Source organism: Pleurodeles waltl, chromosome 4_2 (genome assembly GCF_031143425.1).
Source record: "Pleurodeles waltl isolate 20211129_DDA chromosome 4_2, aPleWal1.hap1.20221129, whole genome shotgun sequence".
NCBI classification, from domain to species: Eukaryota; Metazoa; Chordata; class Amphibia; order Caudata; family Salamandridae; genus Pleurodeles; species Pleurodeles waltl.
In genome coordinates this window covers 73,373,861-73,395,539 of record NC_090443.1, presented here as the reverse complement: position 1 = coordinate 73,395,539, position 21,679 = coordinate 73,373,861, and the positions used below count along the sequence as shown (strand labels likewise).

The 21,679-nt window shown below is 42.7% G+C and overlaps 1 protein-coding gene across 4 annotated transcripts in view; it reads right to left on the bottom strand.

The window, feature by feature from the left end:
• Positions 1-8,503: 8,503 nt before the first annotated feature.
• The window catches only part of DNAJC14 (DnaJ heat shock protein family (Hsp40) member C14), an 83,393-nt gene continuing 70,217 nt past the window's right edge, over positions 8,504-21,679 (bottom strand). For all 4 annotated transcript variants that reach the window (XM_069230711.1, XM_069230712.1, XM_069230713.1 and 1 more), the window contains exon 7: positions 8,504-9,753. In XM_069230711.1, the coding sequence (XP_069086812.1) occupies positions 9,522-9,753 (232 nt within the window). In that variant the 3' untranslated portion in view covers positions 8,504-9,521. The remainder of the gene's footprint in view (positions 9,754-21,679) is intronic.

Genomic DNA, 21,679 nt, shown 5'->3' with positions numbered 1-21,679 from the left:
TCTGGTAAGGGTGAGCTTGCTCTGTCAATGCCAGGGCCCCCTTTATTGTAGGAAAGGCATTTGCCCTAATTGTGCTGATTCTTGCTCCTAGGAAGATATTTTCCCTTTCTGGTTTCAGTGAGGATTTCTCTAGGCTTATAGAGAAATGGTAATACCATGAATCAGTAATGTACCAGGTTCATGACAAAGCATAGGAATCTCTTGACCCTGTTGTTTTAGGTATAAGCATCTGGGAGTCTTTAGGGTCCTTTGTTTCCATTGAATCCTTTGCGGTCACAGAATTACCTCCTGGAGTGGTGTAGTTTTAAATATGCGTGTTTTATGAATTTGTTTAGAAAGTGAAGGCTCAGAATAGGACGGAAATACATCCGGAAATACAAGCGCTAGTCTGCCTCTGCTGCAGGCATAATCGATCTTCTTTTTCAGGTGATCTCTGGTTTTAAGCTTGGAGGCGTTTTTAAAAGTTCTTTGTAGTAACCATGCTGAATAATGTCGAGTATCCATTGTCTGTGGTGATGTCCGCCCACATCTGGAGACATACCACTATTTAGGCAGCCCCACTGGTGTTAAGCGGTGAGATGCGCTAGAGGTAAGTCACCTGCTCGAAGATCCTGGTCCTGTGGGAGACTGTTCCCTTCCTCCTGCTCTGCCTCAAAAGGGCTGACCAAGTGCTGTGGCAAACGGCCCCTGCTTGCTATTATGCGGATTGTGGATCGAAGTTTGAAAACTTCCCTTTCCCGATAGCCTTCTCATGGGAGCCGATCCTCTTCATGAGTGTCCACGGAACTGCAGTGCTCTCATGGTCCTTGCTGTGTTATTGTCTTTTTTGATTTCTAGGAACGACTAGTCTACTGGCATCCTTAGATGTTCCCCAGTGATGGGGCATTAATGATGTTTGCTTTTATCTTGTGTTTAGAACCTGCTCACCTAACCTCACTCCTCAGTGGCTCAAGCACTGCTATGGCGAACTGCTGCCTGTGAAGAGGAGCTTCTCTGAGGCCAGAGTAGAGAAGCCTCTTGCCGTCCTGCCTAAAAGACATCACCTCTAGATGGAGATCGCTTTTCCATTGTTCTCTTGCCATCGCCTCTGTGTCAGAGAGCCACCTATTGCAGCATCAAAGACTGGGAAGTAAATGCACAAGAGATTTCTGGGGTAGATTACAACTTTTATGTTGGTTACCCGGGGTGCCCTTCTTCCTCAGCAGCCGGATTCTCCTGTAATTTCCACTTCCCTGGTGTCCACAGGCCTTCACACATCTCTGTTGATAGCAGCCATCAGTGACTCGACAGTCAAGGTTGCATGACCCAGAAACTGTGTGAAGACAGTGCTCCCTCTGTGCTGCAGACATGTTGGATGCGTCTTTATTACTCTTGGAATGTGTCCTTGAGCATCCAAAAGCTGACATTCCTTCCAAAATTACTATGGACTCATCCACCAGTCTAGAGTGTTTTCTCCGACTGATACTCTGACCACACCTAACATTTAATAGCACTCCAGTTGAGATCTTAAACAAAAAGCATGGTGCTGATGTGTACCAACTAAATCAAATTACTTGATCAAAATATGTGCTTAACCTCCTTTAATCATTTGTGCCACGCAGACACGCCATGCATAGATCATAAGTGTAAATTGTAACATGCTTGAGCTCCACTGTGCCTAGTAGAATGGGATGTTCAGAACTCTGTTGCTTTACAAAGAGTCACATGAGCCCACTTTTTGGTAGGAATATATGTAGACTTCTGAACTATTCCTTGAAGTGAGTAAAGTTCTATTGTTTTAAAAAAAGACAATAGCACCGACTGGACATTCTAATAAAGGATGTGTTGTTTTGAATGTTAAATGTATCCTTCGAAGTTCAAAACCTACATGACCCGAAGACCAAGCTTCTGCTGTTTTGCCACATTACACCGTGAAGGTCAAAACGAAAAAAGAAGGAACTTGGTATAACGAGCTTTGCAGTATTATCCAGCCCCTTAGAAAATAGACAATACTCATCAGAAAGACTGCCCAATACATTGGAGTGCCAAAAGTCTACGACTGGATGAATACTTTGGCTTTTTCAAGTCTGAGCTTCTGTTTTAAGCAGGAGGAGCCATACATTTTCCCTTACCAAGAGTGGTGGCAACCACCACCAACTGAGTGTTTTGAGAAGGTTTCCCATTACAAGTCTTTTATCCTTGGAGGGGTTCGTTTTGCATGTAAAGACTTCATGTACAAAGCACTGAGTGTGGTCTAGACCGCACAGCAACGGACCAATTCATCAAGCAAGATTTCATACTCAGTAGAGTGCTGGTAAAAAAAAAAAAAAAAAGTAACACCATACGAAAATTTGATTTAAGGTGGTGTTAATTCAAAACCCTTCATCATACTATAATGTGGTGAAAATAGTTGGATGAAAAGGCTCATCTTCAACATATGTATCATGAGCATACAAATCTATATCCACCTTCTGTATTCTTGGTCAAAGAAGGAGGAGATGTATCTGAAACACTGCCCACAATATTTGAATCTGCTACTAGTTGAGGTTCTAAAGATCGTACAGGGTCAGGATACAAATTAGATAAACACATTTCATCAGTTAGCCACACATGCAGATTATCCAATAACTGTACACGCTATGTGATCTGGCTGTTCTGTTTCTTCTTCGGGAAAAGCTGACAGTATTGTTGCTAGGTCACTTGTGACCACAGGTGGAAGAGTAGGCAATAAGGGATACACAGAAGTAGTGATAATAGCGTACTGCTGCGAGTTAAGAACTCTATACCAGTTTGTTTCTTAAAAACCCAAGAATAACCTGGTTAAATTTTTTTTTTTTTTTTAAAGAGAGCCCTGCAAAGGTAGCACACAAAGTGACCATTTTTGGGGCGCCAAGGCACTAATTCAAATGTTCTGTGGAAAAATATGATAAAGAATTATTAAACTGCGTGTGTAAGATTTCTATTAGCATGCAAAACAAATTGTGACAGAGCTTCCTGTACAGGATACCTACCACAATTAAAATTGCCAGTGGTAAAACGTACCGAACAATGAACACATTTGGTAGCACACTCTCCCCTTTCCTTTCTATCATAAATATTCTTATTTTTTTTCTTTTATTGCTATTGCTTGGAAGCGAAAACATAATCAAGAGACAAACTCTGGAGACATTGGTTTTGGCCTAAAGTCCCTTATTTTGCTGTTAGCAAATGAAGAGTAGAATAGAGTTGCTTTTGAATCATCGCCACCAAACCGAAATACACCTGGTTCTGATGTATTGTACCGCGCAAAAAGAGGGCGGTGCATTCAACCCTTGAACTGAGGGCTTAGACAACTCTCAAGGAATGTTTGCAGGAAATTCAAGGCAGGAAATTCAAGACAGGAACACTATCTCTGCTATACCACTAGGACTGGAACGGGATTCCACTGGAAGACCGTCCCTCTCTCCTTAATGGGCAGTAAAACATGTTAAAACTCAATTGACTATTCCTTTCTTATCGGTGTTAAGAGCTATGCAGAGACTCCTCGTAGTACTAAATCCTCTTAGAAACCCAAAACTGCTTCAGATCTGGAACCAGGTCCAAGATCTGATTTAGTATCAGCCCTTTTTTGGACAGCCACGAGGAGAGATGGTTCCCAGGAACTTATCATTTCAAGCATAAAAAAAACCCAAAAACCACAAACTCACCAAAGCTGGTTGTGAAGTACATGGACGAAGCGCTTTCTGTATGTGATGCACTGTTTGAAGCCAGTTGAATATGAACGTTTACAGCAGACTGAGGCTATATTGAAGAACAGTCTACTGCCAGAAAGGGAAACCACAGAAAACAATGCGGGAGAAAAGTACAGTTCCATCTAAAAGGGTTAAACGCAAGAATCTCTGTGTCTTGGCCGACAGGTGGAAAAACCAAGAACTGGAAGTGGCTCCTGGCATAGACAGCAGAATAGTGAACTACCTAGGGCACAGGAAATTAACTGAGTTTCCATTAATCTGTGTTACGAATAATGTTCACTTGGTTTACTGAGACTACTTTGAATCCCACATTTTTTTTTATTACCCCATGCTGGGAATGCCATGAGTGGGCTGTAAGTTGGCACAGTAGTTACAGAAAACAGCTGCACAAATAAAACAGTGGGAGGAAGGGTAGACATACAAGGTCTGACACTTCCTACTCTATAGTGTCGGTTTTTCCGACAATCGAGAATCTGGAGCAATCCAGCGGACCCTCCTTGAACAAAAGGGGAGATTTAAAGAATAGCATTCGCCACTTCTGTTTCTGCACTCCATCTCTTCACTCGCTATTTTAATTTTTTCCCTCTTTCCCCACGGTATCTGAAGATATTTCACAGTTTCTGATCTAACCACTGTATGACAGAATAGTGCATAATAAGTAAATCTAAGGCAGATCCACACTGCAAAATATTTAATTTAGTTTTAGTGCATGCAGGGATCTCTAGGCAATTTCCATCCAAGTGGCTGAAATTAATGAAATGTGGTGGCTGCCTTTCTTTAGGTCTAGCTAGCACACCATTTCAGCTGTCGAAAGAGCGATTGTGCACTATACTGAGGCTTAGAGTGGCATTTGGGTCAATCCATTGCTCATTACTGCTAGGTTTTCTGGTTATTATTCAAATATTATTAAAACACTTTCCTTACTCTACTTGTTTTTGTCCCTCCCCTGAAGCTTAGCTCTTTCACAATATTTCTTACTGCATAGGTTATTTAGTCCTGTTAACAAATAACTACTTTTTTCTTGCTGTTTCAGCACTCATTAGGAGTGCATTTTTGCTTGTTCCTTGTGTGCTTCTTACTTTTTCATTTTCACTGTGAGCTGAGTTCCACAGTACTTCCTCCAGTTCCACCCATCCCTGCTTTTCTGTTGCTTTTCTCCATCCCCACCAGTTCTAGTGTTGTTCTACTAACCCTTCATACTTCCATTGATTTTCGTCCACCCATCTGTCCATCTGTTGCTCTTCCACCCTCCTCTGTTCTGTTTGTCCCGGCCAACCCCAGCTCATCGCTGCTGAAACCTCTGTCCCCCCAGTTCTTCCACTGCTTTCCCATCCTTGCCCATCTTCCGTTGCGTTTTGCTCCCACAATCAGTTGCCCTACAGCTCTGCCATGCCTTCCTACTCCATGTCCCAGTTGCTTCTCTGCCAGTGACATTCCCCCTTTTTTTCATTAAAAAAAAAATTCAGCTTTTTCTTATGGTCCAGCAGTTGCACCCTAACAATGGGCTGTTCACTCCTTTATTTTTAAGGTAATGCGCTCACCTTAAAAAAAAAAAATTAAAAAAAAATTCCTGATTGAAAATGGTCGCCTGTCACCTTGGAATGGTATATTAAGCAAAAATAAATAAAGAATGGCTACTGGTGTTTTAAAATATGTTTGCATTGTGACATTATAAGACATATACAAGCACTGGTGGCTATTTTGAAATGTTGATGTTTCAGAAAATGAGTTTCAAAATGGCTGCCAAAGCGTGTGGATGCGTCATGACACACGGGTGGCCATCTTGGGACAGCTAAGACGCACAACAGGCCATTTTTAATTATACAGACATATTTTCGCTACGCTTTATAAACATGTACCGGAATAACTCAGCCCCACATGTTAAGGGCTGGACATGTTGGCTTTCCCAAAGCCTGTTAGGAACTGGATAAGAGAAAAAATTAGACCAAAATTTACAAGTTTAAAATTCAAAAATCCAGACAATAAAGACAACAAGGATTGGAATTACTTAAGGGCCTGGAAGTGTCTGATCGTATATTTCTACTTAATATTTTTTTTATATAGCACTTTACCACAACCATCTGGCAAAGGAAATGAACGGACCGTCTCAGCACAGTGAAGTTTCCTCTGTGTATTTTTTTTTTTTATCCTTCAATGCAGGACCACCAGTTACAACAAGCTGCCTTGTTCCAGGGCTTCCAGCACGCATCCTGGCTCCAGGTTCTACCTGGACCTCATTCTCCAGTACTGCACTAATAAACAGTTGGGCTCAACTCAGCAACACACTGGTGTTCTAGGTCTTGCCACGGTGGTGACAATACCACACTACACTGCCACAATTTTTCAACACACAACTCAGTCCCAACTGTACCTAGTCAAACAATGAAGACACAGAAGTTTCCTATTCTTTAAATTATAGAACTTAGTTTTTTAATTTAGGAAAAGTGATCAGAAAAGCAGTACATAAACTTTTTAAAAACCTATCATGTGAGACCCATCAATACAAAATATCTGAATGCTGAACAAAGCCCACAGATCAGAGGACGCAATTAGCACTGAAACGAGATTTTTAAAAGTGATTGTCCAAGATTTATTTTTTACCTTTCAAATACATTTTTAATGGCTGTCGGAGGGCTATCAGCTTCCTCAAATAGACTAAAAACATGCTGGACAGTCCAGTTCAACCGCAGAACAGAACCATCCCGGAATACTGGGCTGCACTAGAATGCAAAAAGGAGTGCAAACGGGTAGCGATACGGAGCTGCTGAAGCAGCCCAGTTAAGTCTGGACATTAACTGCCTATTCACCCCTCTGCCCAAACCCCTTACACTTTTTTAACTTCGTGAAAAAGTGTCGACTGAGAGCTGCCTGGAACACAAACTTTGGGGCAATGTTTTCAATTTGAACCTCTTGCTTTACAGATTTGCATTCATCACTGGCAAGTTTAATACTTACAAAACCTCCGTTCCACACCAACGCAGATGCTAAAGTGCTTAAGATTGGGTTTAGCCCTCTGCCCATGCTCTCCAGTTGCAAGATGTTCTACCACTCACAACTTTTCTTCAGGGTCAGAACTCAGGAATCTCTCATTTCCTGGTACAAGTTCTTTACTTCCATATTACAAGATGCTCATCTCTAACAAGACCTGCACTCCAGTAAAGCAAAGGTCTCCCCACAATTGCAAGCAGGGAGGGTAACTGAAATGCATATCCTTTGTGCTCCGACTACTGGCATTAGCATGTCCCCTAGACTACACTACACTATGGGACCCTGAAGTCAAAATAGAAGGCGTACGGGATTCTGGTTGGGTGAGAGTTGAAGAAAGTTTAAGAGGGTGGTGGACATAAAGACTTTCTTAGCACAGATTCAAAAACTAGTGCAGATTCCATATACCCACAATGCATACTGTAGAGGACGTTCCATTAGTCGGCAAGAATGGCGTGACCAAGAAACCCAATGAGAAATGGGGTCGTTTTGTAACGCCGTTGCTGTTCTGAGGTCCAGAATGACCATAACTCCGGGTACGGGGCCCAGCAGCCTTTTAGAGTCACCTGCCAGTCAGGAAAACTGCCTGTAGCCTAAACTCTAGCAACCAAACAAAGGCTGCAATTCGGGAAAACTGGAGGAAGATTTATGTAGAGAGCTTCCCCTTGACCTCCCTTACAACAGTCTGTTTTCCCTTGTGGTGGTATAAACCTGCAATTTACCATGCTCATGATTCCAAGTTCTTTGATTCAGAGGTATGGGGCACAAACGAAATAGAAACATTGAAAAGACTCTGTATTTAAAAGAAAACACAAAAAAGTTGCAATAAGTGTAGACACTAGTGTAGACACAAGAAAACAGAAAAACAAGGATTCTTGTGATACAGGACCAGCTGGAAGGTTTTTCCAGCTCCTGGGGTACACAGCGTGCTACCCATTGATCAGGTTTCACAAGTATTGCAGAGGTTGAACAATAAGGCCATGAAAATGAACTATTCTGGTTTTAATACAATGCCAGCAGATACCACTGACCTCCAAGCCAACAATATGGAAAAAGATGGGAGAGTAAATGCATAAAAAATATTCAGGACTGCCAGCTCAAGAATCTCACTTCTGAAGAAATTACTTGGGAGAAAAAGTAAGTCTGCTTATGGCATTCCTTTATTTTATTACGGGACGCTGCTCCAGCACTCATTACCCTCTTTTGCTAACACGATGCTGCTTCCTCACAAACTTCAGCTCATGCCCAAACGTGGCTTGCATCTAACCTGCTTGAAGTGCTCATATGGCTCTGTCTTTACTTATAAGAGACTACATCCCTAACTCAAACAGCATAATTAGAGTTAGAGGAGCATGTTTAAATTGAACAATCCCCAAAAATAGGAAGCATATAAAACGTATGCTTGGTGCAGCCATCCGCTGTTCCTCCCGCCCCATGACCATTAATAAAACAGAGTATAAACTTTGATTCAGCCTAAGGGATTGGAAAGAGTTTTATGTATATATGTACTGTTTTGGTGTTTAGCTGAGGGCATGGAACCACCAAGTGACTTATCATGAAATGTCAATTGTTGACAATTCTAGTAGTCCGGAAAAGTCAGAATCACAAGGCCTCATTTTCATTCTCATTTGCCTTCACTTTCAAACTGTAAGGTAAAAGCTTGTTCAAGTCACTAGGTCTTGCGAAAAGCAGATATCGAACTTTACCCAGAAGACAAAATCAGTTCACCATGATAGAAAAAAGACCTCTTCCTACTTACTACCTGTATACGTTAAAAAAAAACAAAAAAAAAAAAAAACCACAGAAGATAAAAGATAAGCTTTGTTTATTTGATGGCTTTTTCACCATTGCCGAGAGCTTAAGGATAACACTGGGGCCTAAGATGAGATGTGTCCACCTCCCTGTGTACAAACCAAGAAATCAAACAAGTGCAATAGTACCCAGAATCTATCTGCACTGAAGAAACCACAGGCCCATTTCCTAAACTTGCACAGAGGCTTTGTGGCCATGGATGTCCGAGTGGTCCTGGCCAGACTTACCTCCAACAAAGCAAATAAGAGATGTATGTCTTGTCTGTTTGAGCTGGACAAGGTTTCCGGGTAGAAAGGGAGTGTCCAGATTCCTTGTTGTCAGGATAAGTCTTCAAATTACAGACCATGAAGGAGGGACATTACAGAACAGACGATTATCCTGTGTGGATGCAGCTTATTATTAACAGCCATGCTCAATTGGAGGCTTTATAACACGCACTCCGACTGAGAAAGAGGTGGGACCAGGACAACAGAGCATGTGTGTTAATTTAGCTCCCAAGAACAGACACCTTCATCACTGTGAGGGAATGACACAAAGGACCCAAAGAAAACTATTGCCAAAACCACCTAGAGCATATACGATCATACACATCACTGGAGTGCAAATGAACTAGATGATGGGATACAGGGGAGGTCCTGAAACTGCTCACTCACTATGGCTTCTGCAGATCCAAGCGCCCTCATGTCTTGCTCTCTGGACTTTCTATAAGCCTCACTCCAATGCCCCCAAACCGAGCCACACTGCAAAAATCTTTGGTATGGATAGAAGAGGTTTTTCTTTGAAACTAGAAACAACTGATTTAATAATTCCTCAAATAGCACATTATTTCTCTTTAAAACAGCAAGTGAGGGGAAAAGATATATTTCAGAGCGAACCCACTAACAAAGACAGACACCTAAGCTGAACCCACTGCCTTGATGGTCACGCAGCTGTAAATCCAACTTCTATTTGTGGGTTTCACTCCAGAGTTAAATCATGTGTCCAGAAATTATACTGTCACAGACTCGCTGACTTCTATCTTTGAAATGGTCGTCTGACTTTCTTCCTCTTTTTCGGTTTAGTCTCCGTTTTCGGCAAACTGTCTGGCTTAGCTGGGTTCGGAGCAGATGCAGCCTGATGTGGTGGAGCCTGCTGAGGGGTGGCGAAAAAGCCTCCATTGGGTATTGGTCCAGGAGGGCCCTGAAATATCCTGTTAAAAAGGTCCTGTAAGTCTGCTGCTGAAGCAGGGGGGCTCTCTGGAACAGTTCTAAGAAAGACGAGAAAGAAATATGCGATTACATGACAGATTCCTCCTACCTTCAAGCAAACCCAGCTCATTTGCACGCTCCATTTACTCAAATTTGAACAAAATGTACGTTCAAGTTATTTCAGCAAAATGCACTTTTAATGTAGAAGCACAATTTGAAACTAGTTGCTTTGAAATAATGCACTTCAAACAAATCTAATCTGAACTATTTACAAAGAATATTCTAACCGCAGTCCTATCACCGCTTTCACTCATTACTTCAGTGAACTGTCAGTGTTTTGTCCAACCTGCTGCTATTAACAAACACGCGAGTTATTTTGTCAAGAAAAGTTTATTTTAATTAGCAACCTGTACAGTGCCACTACTGCAAAATAGAACAGGGCATACAACAAACATTTAAAAACAAATAGTATTGAAAGAACCAATTAAAAATAAAGATTGGCGTGAGTGAGTGCAGATCCTTCAAGCATAAACGACAGACCTGGCGATATCTGCTTTGAGTATAAAGCATCCAGATACATCACAATGCTCTTATGTCTCATTTTCTTCTGGGGTTTCCATTTAATGGGATTAATCCTCCACCCACTCAGTAAAATGATGACAGATTTGGCAATGGCTAAAGGGAAGGCCCCAATCATGTGTAAAGTTGGAAGCAGCAGGGCGCCCCATACACAGCTCAAGTCAGCAATGGTTCACAACATTTAAATAGCTTTCAAAAGCACGGTGCTTTTACTGCTCGGAATAAGTGTAAGCCTTCCAAAAATCAAGTTAGTCTGCTGCGTTCTTAATAACTGTTCCCTATAGACATGCAAATATGGATCCCAGGGTGATTTTCTTAGAAACGTTCTACATGTGCCACAAATGTAAAACGCTAAAAATACTTTCCCAACCTAAGTGAACCATCTCAGTTGCCCTTTACCTGGATACCTCAGAACATCATACATCATCTATCTGTTATGAAAAAACTACAACGTATCCAGAACTCCGCAGCCAGGCTACTACTACATATAAAGCCGCAAGCCCACGTCTCCCCTGCCTTGAGAGCACTACACTGGTTACCCGTTGCCAGAAGATGCACTTTCAAGCTGCTTTGTATCACCCACAAAGCTATACATGGAACAGGACCGCTTTTTATCAGAAAGAAAAATACATCCAACAAAGAACCCTCCGCTCAAGACTGGCACCCCACCTTAGAACACCACCATACAAGAAAAAGACTGTAGGTGGTACATCCTTCTCCGTCCAAGCAGCCAAACTATGGAATTCATTACCCCCAACTATAAGAGCCACAGATAACTTTCTTGTCTTCAGAAAACTACTCAAGAGTTGGCTCTTTCCTTCATAACCACCTTTTTCAAACAACTATGAACTGCATATGCCTATGTGGATAAATATTTTTTTCAGATTATATGTATATTTCTATTTATTTATAGTTTCTTTGGAAAATATGTATTGCTACTGTCATAACAATAAAATACACACACACTCTTTTAAACCTGTCTGACTAAGTATTTTTACCCATGATTCTAATTATGTGTTGTATGTGCATATGTGTGTGTATTCATGTGTGTGTGTATGTGTGTATAAATATATATGTGTATATGTGTATATGTTGTTTCTGTGCTTGGCATGTTTGTGGATCATTGCATGGCTCCTGGTTTTTGGGTTGTTATACTAGATATCTATGAATTTCTGCTCTCATTTTATCACACTTATCTACTCATCACTCTTATGACATGTCTCTATCAAACTACCCTCCATTCTCACTCTGACTCATCCCAAATCCCTTCGACCACTTTCATCTCCTAAATATCTCTGCCTAAGCTCTTCCCTCCACCTCCACATCTAACTCACCAAACCTCACTCTACCTCTGTGACCTCCCAGACAACCCTACTAAATTCTCCTGCATTCATCTCACCCTGCTACTATGCTCTCCCTAACCCTTCCACATACTCTTCCCCCTCCGCCCCCCTTTACTCATCTCAAGCCTTTGGGTTGAGTAAATGAAGGATATACTCCCAATTAACACTTCTGGATTTCTTTCCTCCTCCACCCCTACATTACTCCAGTCAATCTAACTAACAAACTCTTATATCCGCGGCTCAAATTAACTCATAATACTAAAACTGTACTCATTATTAAATGATACTAATCCATCACTAATTCTTGTTGGGTTCCGGAGTAGCGTGCTACTCATCGAAAAGCGCGTCGACGCCTCGTCAGGGGTAGTAAGCGCTATATAAATACAATTACAATACAATACAATACATTATATTCCTGCTCTGCCCTAACGTCGCCGTACACAAGATCTATAGTCAATACAGGAGTCATCTTAATTTAGCGAGAGTCTATTTTTAAAGCCTAACTCCAATAATAGAGCAGCAGCCACTTAAAGAAGACGTCCTCACTGGTTTCTAGTGGTGAAATATTTGTAAAGACCCATATTTCTGCCCCTTGAAAAGAGGTAGTTTGTCCCTAAAGCTTGTATACCTCCTGTGCTTGACTTTCCTATCCCTAGGGATCAGGATGTTGGGGTGACAGTTTGTAGGATCACCCTACTGACCTTTCTTGCATACTGGGAGCCATATCTGCACTAAGAGTGGAAAGGGGAATTAGGGCACCTATCAAAATTACATTGCTCAGGAACAGGATATACTTGCTTTACAAATGGATATTAGTTTTATATTGGTCAGCTGGAATTATGTCAGGTCCTTTATCTATCCCACATTTTTGGTGTTTGATCGCAGCTAAAGTCTCTCTCTTCAAGAGTGAATAGGTGGCCGATTTTGGTTGTTTGATCCCAGCTAAAGCCTCTTTAAGAGTAAACTGGTTGGGTACATTATAAGATTGTTGTTTCTAAGGGGCATGTTTGTTAATGCCATACCAGGTCCCTAGAGAAAGGAAACCAATTTATACCAGCAATCCACAGTTGAATGGCCTTCAGCTTCGTGGCTGAAGCTCTACTATCTTTTGTTGCTAAGTGCCAGAAATCTTAAATCAATGACTGATTGACTCTATGAATTTGAACACTTTTGACTAGCTTCACCACTCTAATTTATATTACTGAAAGTAATCCCTATCTTTCGTAGGGTAAAGAGTGTTTAACAGCAGAGGTGAGTTGTCCCCGCTGGTTGCTAGGAATGGTAAGGAAATAGATGATGTGCAGGATTGCAGAAAGCCTTACAAAACCCCGCTCAAAGAAGAAAATGATATAAGGAAACACAGATAGTGGACTGAATTCTCTCACATAACACTAACAGCCCGATATATGTGGCTCTTTTAGCCCCTTAACCAGTGGAATATAAGCACCCTTGAGGACTGGGTTGACAGCTTAGGCTTCCAGAAAAATACAAAAAGCATGCTTGGCAACAAAGTCAATCTATACTGGTATTCCTAGTGTTAGACAAAGGGTAGCAATGTTCAGCTAAGTATGCTCACTGTTGCGGACAGTTGCAATACTAATCTGTTGCAATAACATAATTCCAAGAATGATTGCAAGTCTCAGTTTAAAAACTTAGTTGGAAGCATGCATTTTACTTGATTACATAAACTCGGGTTGTGGGAGAATGGTGGCAAAGGCAATATGTACAAGGCCATTCAATTTGAACTTATATGGAATGGCCAAGTATAGTGGTACCTGCCTTCAAAACTGGCTTACCCTATGCAACAAGTACTAGGGATACAATAAGACTGTGTGCAAAGACCTCTTTCGAGGGATCGTCTGAAACATTCTCCATTACTGTCCTGCCACATGCATTTCTTTTGCAGTTAATCTTCAGGTTGTTTTTTCCTAGTGGAATTGAGGTCTCTTGGACCGTCTCATTGAATATCCTTCAACTTAAACGGTCATGAGCAGTGGTCATGTTTTTCTGTTTAAAAGTATGCTGTGGTTTTCCTAGCCTCTGAATGAGTACATATTCTAATGATAGTATACTGGATGTTAGAATTCCTAGGTTTTCTAGCAATTTTCTTATTGAACGTAGACCTTTACAGCTCTCATGTGCCCTTCATGTTACACAAGTTGTTTCATTTATCTCTTTCCTTCGATGAAATTCGAAAAAATGCGGAAAAAGATATGGAGCTGCATCACTGCTATCAATGAAAATAAGAAAGGACAAAGTAAGCATGGAAGACAATGCAGGTCACTTGACTCACAATGGAAATAGGTGCATTGGATAAGGTAAAATAAAAAAATAAGAGGGACAACATTTTATAAGTGGTATGCTGCAGTAAAGTGCAGGAGGACAATACAAGGGATGCTACCAATGAACTGCAATCCTTGCTGGAGAAACACCACAATGTAGCAGAAACCCCGAACGCAGACTAGAAGAAAACCTGTTATTTGTGCAGCACAGATACAACCAACAAATTAACTCTACTAGTGCACAGACTGCGTTCTGATCCCTGCTAGAACAAAAGTGAATCCCTAAAGTGTGAGTTTGGGTCTGTGAGGACTATATAGTAAAAAACAACAATTGACAAGTTAGTTACTGATTTTTTATTTATACTTCCTCACCCCCCCAAATTCCTCAGACTGTGGATAGAAGTATGCCCCAAAAGGGTCTGGCCATACCAAGGCAGGGAAATAATCTCATATTGCAACCAACAATCCAGTGAGTAGAAAATAATGAACTAAATATATTTTGCCCTAACTGAGACAATCATTGGTACCAACATTTCAGCAAGGCACTCTTTTTGATAAAACAAAATCACTTTTAGGTGCACATCCATCAAGTTACATCCATATCCCTAACTCAGAAATATTATTAGTTTGCTTACACAGAAGAGAAGGCAAGATAGTTGCCCTAGTCTTGAGGAGACATATAAAAATACAAGTGCCGAAACATGTTAAAACTCGTAAAGGAAAGACCATTGACAAGACAGAGGGGCAGTAACCTTTATAAAAACTAGGTCAAATTAAGTAAAGCCCTGGACATTTTTATAGATTGTTCATAGCTTCTTTCAGATATAAATTAATCCAACTAACAATCCTACATGGTCCATTCTATTTAGAATACAAAAGGACTTGCGTTACAGAGCATTTATTTGTTTTCAACGTATTAGAAAAAGAAAAGCATCTATTCCAAAAATGAAATTCCTTTCACACATGACCACGTGTGATGCACAGAGTAAGGGCACTTTAATAACAAGGACATCATGAAGAGATAAACTTAATGTTTGCTGATTTCTCCTGCACCAACTATCTGGCAATGGTTACTCATAAATATTTTAATTTTGAAAAATACAATGCCTGTGTAGGAAGTTGGCTCTGTATGCACTATTTCAAAGTAAGGAATAGTATGCACAGAGTCCAAGGGTTCCCCTTAGAGGTAAGATAGTGGCAAAAAGAGATAATACTAATGCTCTATTTTGTGGTAGTGTGGTCGAGCAGTAGGCTTATCAAAGGAGTAGTGTTAAGCATTTGTTGTACATACACACAGGCAATAAATGAGGAACACACACTCAAAGACAATTCCAGGCCAATAGGTTTTTGTATAGAAAAATATATTTTCTTAGTTTATTTTAAGAACCACAGGTTCAAATTCTACATGTAATATCTCATTTGAAAGGTATTGCAGGTAAGTACTTTAGGAACTTTGAATAATCACAATAGCATATATACTTTTTACATAAAACACATATAGCTATTTCAAAAGTGGACACAGTGCAATTTTCACAGTTCCTAGGGGAGGTAAGTTATTGTTAGTTCTTGCAGGTAAGTAAACCACCTACGGGGTTCAAATTGGGGTCCAAGGTGGCCCACCGTTGGGGGTTCAGAGCAACCCCAAAGTTATCACACCAGCAGCTCAGGGCCGGTCAGGTGCAGAGTTCAAAGTGGTGCCCAAAACACATAGGCTTCAATGGAGAAGGGGGTGCCCCGGTTCCAGTCTGCCAGCAGGTAAGTACCCGCGTCTTCGGAGGGCAGACCAGGGGGGTTTTGTAGGGTACCGGGGGGGACCCAAGTCAGCACAAAAAGTACACCCTCAGCAGCACGGGGCGGCCGGGTGCAGTGTGCAAACACACGTCTGGTTTTCAATAGGTTTCAATGAGAGACCAAGGGGTCTCTTCAGCGATGCAGGCAGGCAAGGGGGGGGCTCCTCGGGGTAGCCACCACCTGGGCAAGGGAGAGGGCCTCCTGGGGGTCACTCCTGCACTGGAGTTCCGATCCTTCAGGTCCTGGGGCTGCGGGTGCAGATTCTTTTCCAGGCGTCGGGATTTTGGATTCAGACAGTCGCGGTCAGGGGGAGCCTCGGGATTCTCTCTGCAGGCGTCGATGTGGGGGCTCAGGGGGGACAACTTTGGTTACTCACAGTCTTGGAGTCGCCTGGGGGTCCTCCCTCTAGCGTTGGTTCTTCACCAGTCGAGTCGGGGTCGCCGGGTGCAGCGTTGCAAGTCTCACGCTTCTGGCGGGAATTGCAGGGGTCTTTAAAGCTGCTCCTCTGGAAACAAAGTTGCAGTCTTTGTTGAACAGGGCCGCTGTTCTCGGGAGGTTCTTGGTCCTTTTAGAGCAGGGCAGTCCTCTGAGGATTCAGAGGTCGCTGGTCCTGGGGAAAGCATCGCTGGAGCAGTTTTCTTCTGAAGGGGGGAGACAGGCCGGTAGAGCTGGGGCCAAGGCAGTTGGTGTCTCTATCTTCTCTGCAGGGTTTTTCAGCTCAGCAGTCCTCTTCTTCTTAGGTTGCAGAAATCTGAGTTCCTAGGTTCAGGGGAGCCCTTAAATACTAAATTTAAGGGCATGTTTAGGTCTAGGGGGGTTAGTAGCCAATGGCTACTAGCACTGAGGGTGGGTACACCCTCTTTGTAACTCCTCCCAAGGGGAGGGGGTCACATTCCTATCCCTATTGGGGGAATCCTCCATCTGCAAGATGGAGGATTTCTAAAAGTTAGAGTCACCTCAGCTCAGGACACCTTAGGGGCTGTCCTGACTGGCCAGTGACTCCTCCTTGTTATTCTCATTATTTCCTCCGGCCTTGCCGCCAAAAGTGGGTCCGTGGCCGGAGGGGGCGGGCAACTCCACTAGCTGGAGTGCCCTGTGGTGCTGGAACAAAGGGGGTGAGCCTTTGAGGCTCACCGCCAGGTGTTACAGCTCCTGCCTGAGGGAGGTGATAGCATCTCCACCCAGTGCAGGCTTTGTTACTAGCCACAGAGTGACAAAGGCACTCTCCCCATGTGGCCAGCAACATGTCTCGAGTGTGGCAGGCTGCTAAAACCAGTCAGCCTACACGGGTAGTTGGTTAAGGTTTCAGGGGGCACCTCTAAGGTGCCCTCTGGGGTGTATTTTACAATAAAATGTACACTGGTATCCGTGTGCATTTATTGTGCTGAGAAGTTTGATACCAAACTTCCCAGTTTTCAGTGTAGCCATTATGGTGCTGTGGAGTCCGTGTTTGACAGACTCCCAGACCATATACTCTTATGTCTACCCTGCACTTACAATGTCTAAGGTTTTGCTCATGCACTGGTGCCCTCACCTATGGTATAGTGCACCCTGCCTTAGGGCTGTAAGGCCTGCTAGAGGGGTGACTTATCTATACTGCATAGGCAGTGTGAGGTTGGCATGGCACCCTGAGGGGAGTGCCATGTCGACTTACTCGTTTTGTCCTCACCAGCACACACAAGCTGGCAAGCAGTGTGTCTGTGCTGAGTGAGGGGTCCCCAGGGTGGCATAAGATATGCTGCAGCCCTTAGAGACCTTCCCTGGCATCAGGGCCCTTGGTACCAGGGGTACCAGTTACAAGGGACTTACCTGGATGCCAGGGTGTGCCAATTGTGAAAACAAAAGTACAGGTTAGGGAAAGAACACTGGTGCTGGGGCCTGGTTAGCAGGCCTCAGCACACTTTCAATTCAAAACATAGCATCAGCAAAGGCAAAAAGTCAGGGGGTAACCATGCCAAGGAGGCATTTCCTTACAGCCTGCAATTACATCTAATTTGTCTCATTGCATGAAAGGCTGCTCTGCAGTACACAAAGTATAGTATACGAGTCAATGGCAAAAGGGGTACTTCACTTCAATTTATATAGTAAAGGCCCAACCTCTTATGAAGCCATACAAAGTCAAGATCACAATTTTGTTTTATGGTGTAAATGTTCCGGCAAAGGATTTAAATTCAATCCATGCCTTGCCCCCACCCAATAAAGCAAATAATTTCTTGTTTCTGACATTTCCAAAGTATACAGGGGCACACTTGAGTACAATTTGTGGATATCAGACAGTACTGTGCTGTTCTTATAGATAGGACCAGTCCTTTGCACTGACCAACTACTTGATTTCATAGTTATTGGTGCACGGGTTTGTAGTGTGCCTGCTATTCCAATCATTTGTGAATTATTTGAAGCTAGTAACCGACCATGCACTTTGCTTGATATATTACTCTCAACTATGACGGGGTTCGCTAGAATGTAAGGGTCGGGGGGGGGGCGAAGGCGGGGGGGGGGGGGGGGTCTGTTGGTTTGAGAGCATGGCGAGTGGCTGCATTTTTTTTTAAAGCTTTCGGGGTTACTGCAACTAATATTTCCAGTGGAAGATTGTGAACCTTTCCCTGTCAAGTGAACCATCACAAACTGAAACACATTCCCACATTACTTTGGCTCAGGCTGCACAACCTGAACTACTGCCTATTTTCTGACTTCGCTATCTTTTCAGCTGGCATGAAAAATACAGGGCCGACACCTTCTAGAGAGCTTGGAAACCTTGTCACCTACGTTGTTCATCAATAATCACATGCAGCGTTTGGAAGTAAATGCCATCCTCCGAGCCAGTCAGACCCACTTTGGAACCACGAATACAGAGGGACACTGGTCTGTGAACTAGGCTTGCAAATCTAATGTGGTCACACCTGGAATGCAACTTAGGGACAAGATAAGTATGATAGTGCTTCATATAAACCTCTCTGCAACAAAGTGTAGGAACTTATCTCTACACATGCATTTATACATGTTTTCTAACCACTTATCCAGACACTTACCACTCCAGTTGCTCCTTCGCTACAAGAGCCCGCTTAAACAGGGCGCAGGGCCTACGGCAACATGACAGCACCTTTCTGGCCCTTACACAGCACACACTCTGCTTACACACCAGTGAAATTACTCATCCAGGCTATCGAATACAACATCTCCCGGAAAGGTAACAAACAGTTCTACGATGCCATACTAACAGCAGCCTTGTTCTATACAACTACTAGAAGACATAACATATTATGGCACTAAGAGTATCCTTAGGCCACTGTGCAACCACTCAACTCAACACAACAATAGTTGCCAGCGTATTCCAAGCAAGACCACTGCTGCCACTTTATTGGGATATCACATTTAATACACTCAAAACTGTCCTAACTGTAATACGATCGGAATTCTCATGCCACTGCAAATACTCACTTCAAATCTACTTGTCAGTGATTTCAACCCACTGTTGCCACTACTTTGAAAAGCACTTGCCGAAACATTGTCTACCAGAAGCTCCATCGTCCAAGAACGACCCCCATTCTATTTCTTCCAGAGTATCAAGCACTCACTACTTTATTTTTCAACTGCCTTATTGTTGGCTTGTTGACAACAGACCACAAACCGCACTACCATGTCAGAGTCTGTAATTATCAAGGTCCTATACTAATTACTACCATGGACCATACAAAATGAGAAGACCTGCCTTCCATCAATCCGAGAAGCCAACTCACACCCACCACAACGCTCGCTGCCTACCTCAGTGCAGCTGCCTTTGTAGCTAAACCTGGTACTTGGCTCAAAGTGTCTGTCGAAATTCATATGTTTCAAAACAACTACAAGCAAAAATGGGAACAATTACCAAAGCCTCCAAGTCAGCAAGGACCGAAAAAGATGTCTCAGAGCCTGTGGCATGGAAGGTGTGCCATGGGCTCAATCACCTTCAGTACTGAGATGCAAGGTAAAGGAGAGTAGGGGTGCATATTGGAGTATCAGCGCAGCGGACATACCGACAGTAGCGAGTCAGTAAATGATGCGGCTCAGCACACAAAACAATGTAAAACCAGTCCTTTGCCTGAGTTTATCAGACACACATTAAAAAACGGTTCTTCATTATTTTCTGCAACATGGTTGTAGCCTCAATGGAGACTTTCAGTTCACAGACCTGTTACACTATAACCGTTCACATCTTCAAACAGCAGATTCGACCAACTGAGACAACACAGAATGGATAAAGAGTCTTAATCCTCACTCTTCCTCTATCATGACTGATTGGGAACTGCCTAAAACTGGAAGCATGACTGGAAAGACAACTCCAGACAGAATAAGGGCTCCGAACATGAGAGCCCATCTTTACGTGAAGGTCATTATGTTATAACAAAACACATACTCCAGCTGAGAAGGAGAACAACTGAAAACACGACTGACTATGGCAAAATGTGTTCCTTGCGCCGCATTTACCAGCCAGTAATGATGCAACCGGAATACAATATATACCAGACGAAGGCTTCAATAATAAAGAATGCGTATAAGGTCTGGGACAAAAGCAGAATCATTATGAGAAAATGCAGTCATTGACTAATGCTGGAGCGGCCCAAATTGTTGCTCTGCCAATATCTTTCAATGGACACTCTTCTTTAAAAAGGTAAAGGTACTGCTTTTGCCTCGGAGAAAACACTACTGTGAAACGGAATTCCATTTGCACTTTCCTGACAAAGTAAGAGGTTGTCCAAAGGACCACTTTTTCACAACTGAAGTTACACACTTGTGGATTCTTCAAGCAGATACAACTGTGATAGGAGCATAAGGCTGATTATAAAGTCAGTGTCACAAGCCAAAGGCACCGTAAATTGAGGACTATGAAAGACGTACATGGATTAGATCACGCTGGATTGGTTGTCACCAAGGAGGGCAGACATGCCACCAAACTATTGCTTCACAGCTCCAGTTTTCAGGGTAAAAAATTGCTTAACTAGATGGATCACTTTTTAGGTTTGCATGTGAAATCTATTGTGTTAAATATACCTTAAAAGGGACTTCCATCCCTCCCTTGTTTTTCCCTTGCTTTTCAAAGGGTCCTGTGCTAGCAAATACCTTTCCTCTGTTTCCATTGGGTGTAGCATACTTCTTCCCTTTACCAATGCTTTTTTTCTTGTATGTTTGCTCTTACGAGTGTCCCGAGGCCCAAATACTGTTTCTTCCGGTTCGTGGGACATCTTTTTTAAGCTGTTGCCTGCACAGCGCATGTGCTCTCCCATTTATAATGTGCAGTACCCTGCACAGCGCATGCGCTAGGTCGAGCGTTCGACCTAGTGTAGACTTTTAAGTATACTTATATTGTGGGCTCGAAGCAATTTAATTTGTTGGTTGCAGTGTCCTTTAAAAATCCTTGCTCGCTAGTGGACAGTTCTGCCTGTTTGTCCCTCCTTTTTATCTTTCAGAGCAAAGACCAACTACTGTATAATTACACTTTGTCCTGTTTATCTCTTTGTATGGGACATTTCCCCCTAGTTTTTGCCTGCTCGTCTTATATTGTGGGTGGGTGTTTCAGAGCAGCCACGCTTCCTCTGGCATGTCCTACAAGCAAGTCTCCCTTCTCCCCACTACCCTTTGCAAACATAAAACTACAGCAGAGCGGGCATTTCCAGGGCCAGATTGCCCTAGCTCCCTTTGTCTTGTTCTTCTGTCTCTCTGCTTCACGCTCATGGCAGCTATGGTGTTTTGAATCAGCTGGCACTGACATCCTTAGCACCTCCTGTCCGTCCCTCAGTTTCCTGTTTGTGTCTGCTGTCCCCACTACCACTCCCACATCGTTCCTTGTTTGTATTGAGGATCAGTGAAAGAATTGGTGGAAAACTGCACTGCACCATTGTAGAGTTTATTGTCAGGCACAAGACAGTTACTTCTACAAGCAATGTAACAAATGCACGTAAAGTTAGGATTAGGTACTTGGAATTACACAGAAACCCATATTTTAAGGCTCCGAC